This window comes from Paroedura picta, chromosome 3 (genome assembly GCF_049243985.1).
Source record: "Paroedura picta isolate Pp20150507F chromosome 3, Ppicta_v3.0, whole genome shotgun sequence".
NCBI lineage: Eukaryota > Metazoa > Chordata > Lepidosauria > Squamata > Gekkonidae > Paroedura > Paroedura picta.
In genome coordinates, this window is record NC_135371.1 from 155,014,327 (window position 1) to 155,028,158 (window position 13,832).

General features: G+C 44.6%; 2 protein-coding genes across 4 annotated transcripts in view; one reads left to right on the plus strand and one right to left on the minus strand.

The window, feature by feature from the left end:
- Positions 1-228: 228 nt before the first annotated feature.
- On the minus strand, positions 229-7,413 carry ORMDL2 (ORMDL sphingolipid biosynthesis regulator 2). Of its 2 annotated transcripts, none has more exons than XM_077328800.1 (4): positions 7,250-7,413; positions 3,247-3,421; positions 2,468-2,619; positions 229-1,214 (listed from the first exon to the last, which is right to left on the minus strand). In XM_077328800.1, exons 2-4 carry the CDS (start codon positions 3,418-3,420, stop codon positions 1,079-1,081), a joined length of 462 nt encoding a protein of 153 aa, XP_077184915.1. In that variant the 5' UTR covers position 3,421; positions 7,250-7,413; the 3' UTR covers positions 229-1,078. The 2 variants fall into 2 exon arrangements, with proteins under 2 accessions (XP_077184915.1, XP_077184916.1); XM_077328801.1 differs by lacking the exon at positions 7,250-7,413 and adding an exon at positions 6,994-7,216.
- Positions 7,414-7,480: 67 nt separating this feature from the next.
- Positions 7,481-13,832, plus strand: part of SARNP (SAP domain containing ribonucleoprotein) — a 71,111-nt gene continuing 64,759 nt past the window's right edge. For both annotated transcript variants that reach the window (XM_077328798.1, XM_077328799.1), the window contains exons 1-2: positions 7,481-7,639; positions 11,516-11,615. In XM_077328798.1, the coding sequence (XP_077184913.1) occupies positions 7,481-7,639; positions 11,516-11,615 (259 nt within the window). The remainder of the gene's footprint in view (positions 7,640-11,515; positions 11,616-13,832) is intronic.

The following is a 13,832-nucleotide window of genomic DNA, read 5'->3' on the forward strand; positions in this document are numbered from 1 at the left end:
AGCGTCTCTTAAGAATCTGCTCTGCTAGCTTACTATAGTGGCTAATAGGGGCAGGTAGACTGTACTCCTTCCTTTAGGCTCAGCTGTTTTGCACGATCATAACAGAGGCTAGACTACTGCAACAAACGTTAAGTGAGTATTCTAACAAAGGCCATTCAAAATTCCATTAGTACTGAAGGAGGTGTCTGGCTTGCTTTTGATGATGGGGCCAAATGGCACTATATTACACATGTTTTAGAACATCTTTATTGGTTTGCCCATTTGTTCCTGCTTCCAGAGGAAAGTGTTCTTATGCCTTTACAAACTAAGCCCCAATTATTCTCTCACTATGAAGCTATTCCACGGTTTGCAGGAGCACTTTGCTCACCATTCTATTTGCTTGGGCTAGAGATCAGCATGAGCCTGGTTGTAGACTCTTCTCAGTAATGGCCCCTTCCTTCTAAAACAATCTTCCAGTGGACAAGAAGACTGTTTTTCAAACACATTTTTTTTCAGCTGATTATGAGCTCCTTTAATGCAAATAATATAGTAAGGCTAGCCATGTGTGCTACATTGGGACACACATGGGTAAGAGAAGAGAGAGAAAAAAAACTGTTTTCATGAATAAAGAGATGTCCACTTGGGCACCTGAATATGAGCCATCCTGCATTAAACAGTGCTGCTAGGCAAGTCGGCATGACTTGTGTTGTGACACAAGGTTTGTGTACTGGGCAACTGGAGTCAGCTTCTTTGTTAAATCCTTTCCATTGTTTGGTATCCATTCCCCACTTCAAACAGCTCAGAGGAGAAGTCTTACATGGAAGGTCTGCAGATTTCAGGCTCTGACAAGGGTTCATCTTTTCATTCCACCAGAAACGAAACCAAGTGACTGGCTCAATCTTCAAAGGAAAAAACCCAAAGGTTCTATACTGCTCAATTCTCTGGGCAGCTAAAGATCTCTCTGCCCATCTTAATTTACAAGTGACTCTTCATAGCACAGTCTCAGAACAGTATGAATGCTGGTTTGTCAACAGGTGACTGGAGCTTTGAACCATTTCTCCTTCAGTTAAGTCTCAGCAGTACCAAGGTCTTGCCTGCTTCAGTACTTATTGATACCAAAGATGCGAACGCCGTGGAACTGGGGAAGCTTAGGCAGAAGGACACTCAGCAGGGAGGTGGTGTTGATTATGAAGTGTCCAGGGTCATATTTGGTATAAAAGCTGGTCAGGATGTAGCTGAAGGGAAAGAAACAATCTTGATGAGTTACGTTTTCAACCTGTATCATAATGAACCTCCCCAAGAAATCTCTAAATAAAACTAATCACTCTTCATTATTTTAAAGAAAGGCATGGGTGTGCAGGCTTCCTTTTCGACACAGGAACTCCTTTCCAACTTCTTCCGTATGTTGAATTTGGGCTGGGAAGAACCAACTGCATTTTCTGTGTACTTTAATGAAAGAATCGAACAAATACACCCTTTACTCCTAGCACAAATGTTCAAAACGAAAAGAGAGGAATGCAGTCACGTAGAATAATTGGAAGGTGTGTGTTGCTACCCAAAAAACCCATATACACATAAAAATTGGTCAAGAAAGAAGATCATCCTTATCCATTGTTCTTCCTCTATATATTTCTGAAACAGCCTAGGGGGTGGGACGTGTCCGGCTGTCCAAGTTGGAATAGCCACCTTCAGCTGCCTGGCCGAGGAACGGGCTTTGAAGCTAGTACTTCCATAAGATCACCACTGCCACAGTTTGAGGACCCTTGCTATAGAGCTCTCAAACCTTTGTAACATTATCTGTATTGACACTGTCTGTCTGTGGCACGGTCATCACATGCATATCTAGCTGTGCCCACCTTTCTCCTGCACTTCTTTTGCAGGAACAGGCCAATTCAGCCTCTACCCCAAGTGTATGAAAATGATCTTTAAAAAAAACTACTACTGTAAAAGCAAAAAAAAACCTACTGTAAAAAAATGCCAACTTTGTGCAACGTAATTTAGATTTTAAAGCAAACGTAATTTAGATTTTAATGCAAATCCACCTCGATTTGCATAACTCTTCCAGAAAGTAAGATAAATTACCTTCTTTCTTTAGAGGGAACAGCAGACTCCCCATTTCCGTTGTTCTCCCACATCATGCTGCCTATTATGTAATACGGTTTACAGCTCTCTCTGGGTTTCCTGAACTAAGCTGCTCTGCTGTATGCCTTGGCTCTTAGCAGGCAAGGCAGCTTTTGGGAATACCCTCCCCTCTGCACAATAGACACCCTCAATCACATTAGCCCTATCTCATTACCAAGGAAGGGTTCACTGGCATATACACAAGATTAGGAGCTAAGGCAGTAGCTTGGGCCAGAAGGTCTCACAAAGGACACAAGGTCTCACAAAGGAAGTCTAAATGCCAGCTGCTCCAAGAGCGGACACATTAGCCTCAGATGAACTGAATTAAAAGACAACAGGACATAACAGAGTGATTCATGATACTCACAGGACTATTGGAGAGATACTTAGGAACTTGCGAGATGAGGTCCACTGTGTACCATAATCAATCTGCTCCCAGTGCGTGAGTAGGCGATCTTTGCCCTGGTCAGGAGTTTCAAATGGAGTCCCCTTCACTGTATGCAGGAGCCAATACATTGCCTGAGAAAAAGGAAGCAATGAAGTTAAATGGCCGTGTCTCTTCCCCTACTTTGTGGCACAAAACAGGACATCAAGGCACCAGCGATGTCTCCATGGGCAGCTCAGGTGAAATGGTATATCTGAGAAATTTGCTGGAGGGTCCAACATAGTGGAGATCTTCAGAGATTCTACACTGCAACATCCGTAATCGGAAGTCACAACAGGAGTCAAGCTTCCCTTCTTGAGAAAAATAAAGCTCCCACTTAAAAGACTGATGCAAACAAAGAATGCTTAGAAGGTTTCAGAGAACAAACCCAGGTTTGAAAAAGAAGAAGAGTTGGTTCTTATATGCCACTTTTCTCTACCCGAAGGAGTCTCAAAGCAGCTTACTGTCGCCTTCCCATTCCTCTCCCCACAACAAATACCCTGTGGGGTGGGTGAGGCTGAGAGAGCCCTGATATCACTGCTCGGTCAGAACAGTTTTATCAGTGCTGTGGCGAGTCCAAGGCCATCCAGCTGGCTGCATATGGAGGAGAAGTGGGGAATCAAACCCGATTAAACGTCGGCACTTCTAATCATTATACCAAGCTGGCTCTGAAGAAGCTGAAGCACATGTCTCGAGGCAACAGTAACAGCACTTTGACCTACCAGGTTGTGGATGACGTTGGTGAGGGTCCAGACCACAGGAACACTAAAGAAGGGAATGCTGAGAAGGATGATGTGAAGAGTGACCACAGAGATGCTGTAAGCCAGCCAGATGCCTCGGCTGTTCATAATTCGTGTGTTGGGATTCACCTCACTGTGGGCTACCCCAACATTCATGCTGAAGAGAAATAAGAAAAATGTTGGCTGCACAAAGGTCTGCCAAGAAAGTGTCCACCTGCTCATCTAAGCTCTTTGGCATCATCAATCTTTCCTTTGACCGACCAGAATGCCCTTTGCAGACCTGATATGGAACAGCCTGTGATTTTGGCATACAAGCCTTAATGCATAGCCCAAATAAATTTTGCCACCTTCAAAGGTTCAGTTGCAGAAAACGGAGCCCAAGGAACAAGCCTGCTTGAGATCATAGAATTGACGGCAGAAATGGAGTTGAAATTCAAGAGGAATTGTAACTTCCAGACCTGCATTTATTTATATATGCTGTCTCATTCTCCTGGTACAGCCTGCACCCAATAGGAGTAATATATACAAAGCAAAACTAATCTGTAACCGCTCCTGTGGAGCGATATAAATAAAGCAGTAAGGGCAAGTTGGGAGGAGAAAGGGGCGGGCCAAGTCCGTGATAAAAACTCAGAGGGGCCAATCAGGAACCGCAAAGCGGATCCTGATTGGTCCCTCTGAGTGTCACTCAGGGGCCAAGTGGACAATAGGGAGCCGTGCACAGCGCTGCTTCCCATTGGCAACTTGGCCTGTCCTCGCCTCTGTGCTCCAGCTAGTCGGCCGTCCTCGCCTCTGCGCTCCCACTCCCGTAAGTCGGCCGCAGGAACAGGCTTCGCCGGCGGGAAAGGAGCAGGGCCGCTGTGTCAAAGACATAGCGGCCGTGCTCCTTTCCTGCCACCCCCCCTCCCCAGCCAAGGTCCCTGGGCCGCCGGCAGGAAAGAGCTGCCGCTACTCCCAAGGTAAATGCCCACCCGCTGCAGTCCCCCACACCTGCCGTGATCTTCTGCCCCCCGCACCTCCCCTTGTCGCCAGCGTGTAACACTGCTGCTCCGGTGCAGCTTCCCCGCCCCCTACACCCCCACGATGCCTCCCACCCAACACCCCCTTCTCCCGCCCACCCACCCCCACCAGTCGCTGCCACCCTCCCCCCTCTGCACTCCACTGAGTGGCCGTCTTTTGCCCCCCACCCCCCAAAACTTGCCCACACGCTCCCCCCCCCACTCTTTCGTGGATCCCCCTCCCCACCCATTGCCGTCTTCCCCTGACCACCCCCTAATGTCACCCCCGTGATCCACCCCGCACGCCCACCCCTCTTGACGCCACGCTCTTCCCCCGCCACCCCTGCCTCTCTCCCTCTCACTTGCTCTCTTTAGACCTGTATTTCTGCCTTTCTCCCTTTCTTCCATCCCTTCACCCACCCCTTGCCCTCCTTTCTCACTCCCATCCCTCCTTCCCTCTTCTAACTTCCTTTCATTCCTTATTCCTACCAATCCACTAGCGCCCGCTGTATTTTATCTACAGCGGGCTTAATTTCTAGTCACCCATAAAACATGTAATTAAAAGAGATAATTACACAGATAAACCAGAGCTCATACCAGATCTTTTAAATTTGTCTGTTCTAGTCTCACCAGAAAGCCTCACAAACAGGTGCCAGTCTTACCCCTTCCAAAAGGCTATTCCACAGCTTCAGGGTAGCAAATAAAAAAGGCCCAAGACATAGCAGATCATATTGGGGGAGGCAGCTAGGAGATGGTGCTGTGAAGAATGCAATTTCCACACATTCAAACCTTACAATAACCAGATGGCAGGAAATGGGGAGGGGGGCGGGAGATCCTACGTGGCCACAAGTCCCCAACCTTTTGAGTCTTCCCATGGCCAGAACTAGAATCTATATGTTGTGTAGATGGCTACACAAAATGACACTTGCTGGTACAGCACTGAGCACCAATAGTATTTCTTTTGGATGAGTTCTGCTCATCATCAGGGATCAGTTCAATGAGAAATGTCCCAGTTCCCTAACAGCTGCAATCTGGCTAACATGGAATTGCCTTCTCTTGTATTTTATCAAGTTATTACATAAATCACGTGGAGCTGCTGCTGACAAGAGGAACCAAGAAAACAGTTCGGCCAGCAATTTCTGGAAGCCCTCAAGAACTAAAGAGTTAGATGCAATTTCGAAGAGGTGGCAATTATAGGGATTATCAGGGCAAGGAAATGGCTTTATTAAACAATTATATTTATATAAGGGTTTCTTTACTATTTACTTTGTTGCTCATACTTGCAAGTTGGCAGGCTGAGGTTAGGGTCCAAAGCATGATTTTTTTTTTCAGAGCCCTTTTTATGAAAGTGGTTAGACCTGATAGCATACCATTTCAGCCACATATTTATTATTCATAAACTCCTACACTGCTGGTTGTAAGGTACAAAAATTAAGCACAACAAAAGTTCTTGAAAATGTATTGGACATGTTGTTTTCTGCAATTTATACAAGAAGATACCCAAGAATAAGCTACTGATGGTGGATCTTGCCCAATCCTCTAAAAGAGAACACATGAATTCCAGCTCAAGGTAGGAGATCAGACCCCAGAAGGCCTTTTAATTCCTTCCTAAAATTTATCTCCTTAATGATCAGGTCTGAAAAGTGTTAGCTTAAAACAACAGTACCAAAGGCAGGAAGAGTCTTGTATCTCAGTAAATTAACGCTATGGGAATTCTTAATTTTTGGTCCTTCAGTTTCGGCAGAAGGATTGACACATTCAGCCCTTTGATAGCTTTCAGTTTTGTGTGTGTACATGTAACATGTATATATGTGACAGATCAGGATTTGTCATTTATTATTTAGATATTTTCTAAATAAAAATACACCCTAATAAGTTGCTAAAAGTATACTCCTAGTCTCAGTGTCTCTGACACAGCTGACGTCAGCACCTTCAACATCCTCAAAAGAAATAATCACATATTTATCACATCATTCAAGACCAGACTCTCTCTGAAGAGAATACAGCTTGAAGGAGCAGCAGTTCAGTGCAAATAAAACCAGATCAAATAATAAAGGTAAATAAACAAGCAAAAACTATTCAGAAAGCCTAGCGACAGGACTACAGCAGACAGGAAGTCTCTTACAAGTACACGCCTTTAGCACAAACTGCAGCCATGACAAGTTTCTGTGCAGACAGTGCTGGTTGGAATTTGCATGGCTTTAGCCTTCCCCTTTTGTGCATAACTTACACTACAAAAGTATGTAATCTCAACAGGAAACAACTGATAAAGAGTTAAAAAAGAAACCTCGCATAACTAACATTTCTGAAAAGGTGTTTGATATTTATCCACCCTAATTACATAAGAGCCAGTGACTTGTGACTTGACCATTAAGCAACAGTCCAGTATTGTCCTACTAGGACCGTCTTGTTTCCTGCTCCAGCCCATCTCACAGATGAAAACTCATCTTTTAGGAGTAAGGAAACATGCCGCTGTGGGGAGAAAAAAAGCAAGGAAGGGCGACTGCCTTCTTGCTAGAGCTACCAGTCCTCGGGCAGGACCTGGGGAAACTCCTGATTTTAACAGCTCCTCTCCAGGTGGCAGAGATCAGTTCCCATAGAGAAAATGGTTGCGTTGCAGGATGGACTCCATAGCATTATACCACCCCCCCCCCCCCCCAATCCTACCCACTCATTCCCAGCTCCAAAGTCTCCAGGTGTTTCAGAACCCGGATCTGGAAACCCTATTTCTTGCCTTGCTTGTGAACAGTCTGTGTGTGTCCTCTCTCCCCAAGGCAAAAGCGTATATTTTTGCCAGCTATTTCATCGCTGCACTGCGTTTCTTTCAAAGGCGCTTGGAACAGCTCTCCTCCCCCTCCATTTTACTGTAACAACAACCCTGTAAGACAGGCTAGCTTAAGCACAGTGACAAGACCAAGGCCACCTAAGGAGGTTCATGACTAGGTGGGCCTGTAAACCCCCACCCCATTGCTGTTGATGACTGCACCCACCTGGCGGCTTCCGTAGCGGCTGCTCCTATAACAAAAACGAAGGCGGGCGGAGCCCCATACACGCTCCTTCCGCACGCACTGCACGCAGCCCGTTTCCTGGAAACGACCCCGCCCGTCCCCGTCTCGTCATCCGACCAATCGGCGAGAGGGCCAGTCTCCTCACTCTTTCCCTATTGGCCTCTCTCGTTCTCCAGTCTCGGTCGCGGTCCGGCTTCCCGGGAAAAGGCGCCAATGAACAGAGGCGATGTTGGTAGGTGCAAAGTTCAAGCGAGAGGACAGACGCGATTGGGTGAGAAGCGCACGCGCGGCTGGCGGCCGGCGGGAGGGGGAGTTGTTACGAGAGGCGACGAGAAGATGGCGGCGGAGTCAGTAGAGCTGCATAAGTTGAAGGTACTGAAGGAACCCGTAGCTTTGCGGGGGGGCTGGAGGGCGTTTTTAAAATGCGTTTCTCCGAGGGCTTGCCCGGCCTTTCTTCCCTCAGGCTTTGCGGCGGTGCCTCGTCTTTGAATATTAACCACGAGCCTGCGTTCCTGTGTGGGGCTTGCCTCTGCATACTTCTCCTGAGGGGAATGAAGGGGGGTCCTTCCTCCCCTCCTGGTCTCCTGGTATATGCGCTTTTTTTAAACTATCAAACCACACCAGTACCATGTTTTTAATAGCCGTGTTTTTAATAGCCAATATAGTTACTTGGAAGTAGGTAAGCCCTATTGAGTACCAGGTCGAGAAACAAAAAACAGCCGTTTTCTTCAGGGCAGTTGGTCTCTGTAATCCGGAGATGATTTGTAGTTCGTGGAGATGTGTAGGCCCTATCTGGAAATTGGCAGGTTCGGTGGAGCTCCTTCCACGGTAAGTAGGCTGGAAGATGATCTGGGGCCAAGGGACCAAGCCCTATGAAGATAGGTTGAGGGACTTGGGAATGTTCAGCCTGGAGAAAAGGAGGTTGAGAGGGGACATGATAGCCCTCTTTAAGTATTTGAAAGGTTGTCACTTGGAGGAGGGCAGGATGCTGTTCCCATTGGCTGCAGAGGAAAGGACACGCAGTAATGGGTTTAAACTACAAGTACAACGATATAGGCTAGATATCAGGGAAAAAATTTTCACAGTCAGAGTAGTTCAGCAGTGGAATAGGCTGCCTAAGGAGGTGGTGAACTCCCCCTCACTGGCAGTCTTCAAGCAAAGGCTGGATACACACTTTTCTTGGATGCTTTGGGCTGATCTTGCGTTGAGCAGGGGGTTGGACTAGATGGCCTGTATGGCCCCTTCCAACTCTGTGATTCTATGAAAGGCATAGAAATGCATATAGATAAGAACATGTGGACTTTATTGTTATTCGTGTGTAATACCTATTCATGTGTAATGTGGGATGCTTAAGTAAATGAGCTTGGAAGGAGCCTTGGGCTTCATAACACTTGGACAAACCAGTATGTATATTGCATAATTTATTTTATTATAACGATAGCTGTTATTTAAATGGTCCTGTTCTTAAACTGCAGTATATAGGAAATGGGCTGTATTGTAACTTCATTGTGATCAGATGCTGTGTAATGCAGTTCTGTATTGTATTTTATTATTGAATTCTGGTATGCATACAGAAATATTAAATACGGCCAATAAATCCCAAATGACCTAATCTTCCTTCTCTCACATAGGATCTCCTACCTATAAGACTTCCAAAAGAGATTCTAAAAAAGAACAATTCTTATAGTGTCAAGTCAATAATATCCTTCAGATGTAGTGATATAAAAGGTGTTCCATCCATTCCAAATTGAGCTTAAACTACTTGGTTAGATCATATGTGGTGTAGTATGATAGGTCCTTTATTTATTTATTTGATTTCTATACCACCCTTCCATATGGCTCAGGGTGGTTTACATACAACATCATAGGGTAAGGTGACCAGATTGTCCCACTTTTGAAGGGACATCTGGGGGTACCTGGCAAATTGTACTCATGTTGAAATTAAAAAATATATATTATAATACTATTTTTGCATTCTATGTGTTGTTTGAAACTTTTTGTTGTTCCATATAGACCAAATTTTTAATCAAGAACGCCCCTGGTCAATGGTGTCCCGCTTTACCAATGTTAAAATCTGGTCACCTTATCATAGGGGGATACATGGAATGGGTCAACATACAACATAGTCAATATACAACAATAACAATCCAACAGTGGTTCTAAACAGCACAACTTCAGTGATCCCAACAATAGCAACAAGAACAAAAACTTAGCTAAACCCCCAAGAGAAGTCAGACTGCTTCAGGCCATGGAGGGGATGTCTGAGGTCGGTCTCAGGCAAATGCCTGGTAGAAGAGCTCCCTTTTGCAGGCCTTGCGGAACTGTGGGAGTTTGGGCAGGGCCCTGATTTCTTCAGGGAGCTCATTCCACCGGGTGGGGGCAAGGATGGAAAAAGCTCTGGCCCTCATTGAAGACCAACATGCTTGTTTGGGGCCAGGGATCACCAGCCAGTTGGCAGTGGCAGAGTGTAATGCTCTTTTGGAATATAGGCAGAAAGCCGGTCTCTCAGGTACACTAGGCCCAGACCGCGTATGACCTTGAACATAAGAACCAAAACCTTAAGCCTGATCCGGAATTTCAGTTGGGAGCCTTCCCAAACTGTGCCTATTTAAAAACAAAATTGCCCTTTCATCTTTCCAATCAGTGGCATTGAACAGATGGAAGAGCCAGAAACTGCAAGTTCATCCCTTTCCCTCTCCCCATTGGAGCCTCTTGGCTATTAGAACTCATGAGGCCCATAACCTCATGATAAACTTTTCCAGGATCAAAAATAGGAAACATGTGCATCCATTAGCACCTTCTGCTGAGGGCTTATGGGACCCCAGCCATAGTTTGTAATTGATTCCTTTGACAGTTGTGTGTTTATGGTTGCTGCAAAATGGTAATAATTTGTTGGTAAAGTCCAGGATCACCTAGGCTCATTTGGTTTAATTATAAAGTGCAATTAATTGTAACATTTGAACCCCAAAACATGAAAGTCACAAAGCTAGGACCCTGATTCTCTTGAGGCCCGCTGGGATCTAATAGTCCAGGTTCTTATATGAAAGAAAAACCTTTTTTTATTCCAATAGGCACTTCATGTTTTAGGATTAAAAAAAAAAATACAGCTAGTTTGTATTTTCCAACTCTATGGTTCTATGATTCTAGATAGACGAACATGGGCAGGCAGATAGACAGGTAGGTAGGTAAGCGGATGGGCAGATGGGTATATATCTATACTATTTTGTTTTCTAACTGAGAAGTCCCGGTCCTCTGGCCGCATGTCTTCGATGTCTCGAGCTGCCTGATTTAATTGTTTTCTCTACTTTGTGATCCTCCTTAAGTCTTCCTGAGACAGCTAGGATGGAAACGGAATAAAACAAAGTCAATAAATGGTACCGTTCTATCCACTACCAGCCGTTGACCTCCTTATCCCGTCCTTCCAACCAAGAGCTCAGAGGGCCCAACCCGATTCCTTCTCCCTCCCTCAATGTTTCCTCACAACAACCCTGTGAGGTAGGCGGGGCCAAGAAAAGGTTGCTGGCTCAATGCCACTCAATCATTATTGTGGTCACACAGGGAGTTGAAAGCAGGCCTGGCACTTCCTCGTCCAATGTTCTTAATTGCAGGTTCTGAGTTAATGAACATGTATCTCTAAAGTACATCTGGCACGGTTCCCCTGAAGACTTCAGCATGCTGAACCGTTATGTCTCCAAGGCTGATTCTGTGAAGGGTGGCAGGTGACAGTGGATGAATGATAGGGTTGTGGGTGTCCTGCATAGTGCATGGGGTTGGACTAGATGACCCATGAGGCCCCTTCCAACTCTGTTATTCTATGATTCTATTTTCTCAGTTGCATAGAAATGCAAATTAAATTGGGATAGAAAACATCTGAGTATACCACTTGATTTAGTGACCATAAATGTAAACAATGCCATTATGTATTATTGGGAGGGCATTGAAAATAGAATAGCAGTGCCAAAAAGTTCAAGTTCATCATGCTTCGTATGATTGACTTCCTTCACTAACATTATTAACTGAATTTATGCAGAACTTGTAGCTTTTGTTCTGGCTTCTGCCTCGCATTCTTACAGAATGTTTCTGCCTTAATTTTTACAGTAAGATCACATACTGATCATTTATTCAAAGCCTTTAAAAATAAAAAATAACCCACCTCTGTATTGGTTTCCTTAGAGTTTATCATTTCGTCTTCCAGATCTGTAACAGAAGCATGTGCTTTATTCAAACAAAGTCTCTTCTACTTCACAGCTTGCTGAGCTAAAGCAAGAATGTTTAGCCCGAGGCTTGGAGGCAAAAGGAAACAAACAGGATCTCATCAACAGACTTCAGACCTATCTTGAGCAACATGGTAAGTTCCTTCTTTAGGTTCTTACAGAGTATAGCTGAAACGGCTTTAAATTTTAAACTATGTTTCTATATATAGTCATGAAAAATCCCTTAGTCTTTCCATCCAAAAACTGCAGTAAAGCTTCAACATTATTAAATAGAAATCTTGTGGATGTTGACTCTGTATTCCTCCCTGGTTTTAGGTGGGATTTTATTGTATTAGGGGTTTATGGGGGTTTTATTGAATGTGACCTGCCATGAGCCTCATGGGAGTGGCGGGTTATAAGTCAAATAAATAAGAAAATAAGATTTTGTTATTGTTCCACACAGTTCATATGTGACTTCATTCAGAGTACATCCAATTGAATTAAGGGGGGTTTACTTTCAAGTAATTGTTTTAAAAAGTGTACTACAGATTTGTTAGAAGTTTGCGGTGGCCACAGGATGACATATGGGATGCTTGAGTGGAATCTATTAGCAAACCTACAGTAATTTATGCTTTTTCACAAAGCTTTATGTTTTCAATTCGATCCTGTGGTCAGTGCAAGATGGCATTGTTGCTTGTATGGGGAAGGTAGGATGCAGTGCGCAGTCAGCAACACAATACCTATTTATCGAAAGTAGAAACAATTACAACAACCATGTCCACAGTTCTTGCAATATCATCAAAATTGTAGCACCCCCCAGTAGTCACTGCCTAGTGCTAGACCACACTCCTGGCCTCTTCACTGCCTGCCTTCCCTACCCTCAGCTTCTCTGAGAGGACATCATTGCACAGGCATCAATGTCACAGCTGTATTGCTGGGAACACCCAATCTGCTCCACTGCCATCACTGTCACTTAATCCCCTTGTTGAGAGTCCTAAGTATGTAAAACACCAGCTTGCCTTGGTATACCCTAGGATCTGTCAGTATTGGTACCAAGGCTCACAGTGTTGTCCTAAAGCTGAGGGATACAGTTTCAGATCCTCCAACCCAAATGCATTTCTAGGGGTTATACAAAGCATAGCTAACATGGAGAAATACCCGTACGGTTGAAGACAATGTTCTTTTTCTTGGGGCATAAGGAGAATGGGACATGTCTGCTTGAGTTAGTAGAAGGAAGGAAGCAACTATGAACCTGAGACTGTAACAGTGGTAAAGCAGGTAGCTCCTGCTTAAATCACAGCTGTTTTGTATTGTATAAGTATAATCATACATTTGACATCCAGTAAGCAGCCATTTTCAAGAGGCATGGAAGAAAACGAGGCAGCAATGGTACAAGAATCCAGAGCTTTCACTGATTGGCTGCTCCCTAATCTCTTAGCTATAGAAGCACATCTTAATTAATAGGATCCCTTCTCACCCTTTATGTCATGTTACCTCTAATCATATTGCTTTGGATGAGTGAAGCCCTATATAGTAGTGATCCCCAACCTGTGGACCGCGGACCACATGTGGTCCTTCGACTAATTGGAGGTGGGCCTCGAAGGACGCCTTCTTCCCCCCCCCCCCCGGCCCTTTACAACACACTTCGGGTGTCATTGTCTGTATCTTATTTTGAAGGGATGTTTAAACATTACCATAGCGATCAGAGAGCGTTAGGTTGAGAATAGAGGAGTAAATTACCCCCCCCCCACCGGGCCTCAGTAAAAGGCGTTGAGTGGTCCCCGGTGATAAAAAGGTTGGGGACCACTGCTATATAGGACCTGTAGTGGTAAAGAATATGATCTGTAAGCACAAGAATTAGTGCCCATTATCTTGTATTTTTATTTATTGTATTTATATTTGTTGTTTAATTTGTATCCCACAGTGTCTCGGGGCAGCTAACAATGAATAGGATTACAATAAAAGCCTGTAAACTAGAAAATAAATTAGAAAATAAGGAATACTCTGGAAACTGAGGCGAGACCAAGAAACAGAGATGATGGGCTAGTTGTGGTCAGAGTAGACAACAATTGGCATAGGGACATTCCAATAGGGCACTCTTGGCCAGTCCCCTTTCTGGGTCAGTCTAGCAGTCTTGAGCCTCTTGCCTTTTCCCTATTTATTTCTACCATTCAATTCTTTGCCTCCTGTCATAGCTTCATGTCTTCCTACCTTCTCACACTCATGGCCATAAAGCATAGGCAAAACTCTTTGAGCTTTCCTTCTTCCTCGTAGCCGCTTGGTAAGGGCTTAATTGTGAGTTGGGATATAGTGCTCACCAGGGTCACACAAGGCCTATTACACCTTTTTGCAAGGCTCCTATCATTGAGCAA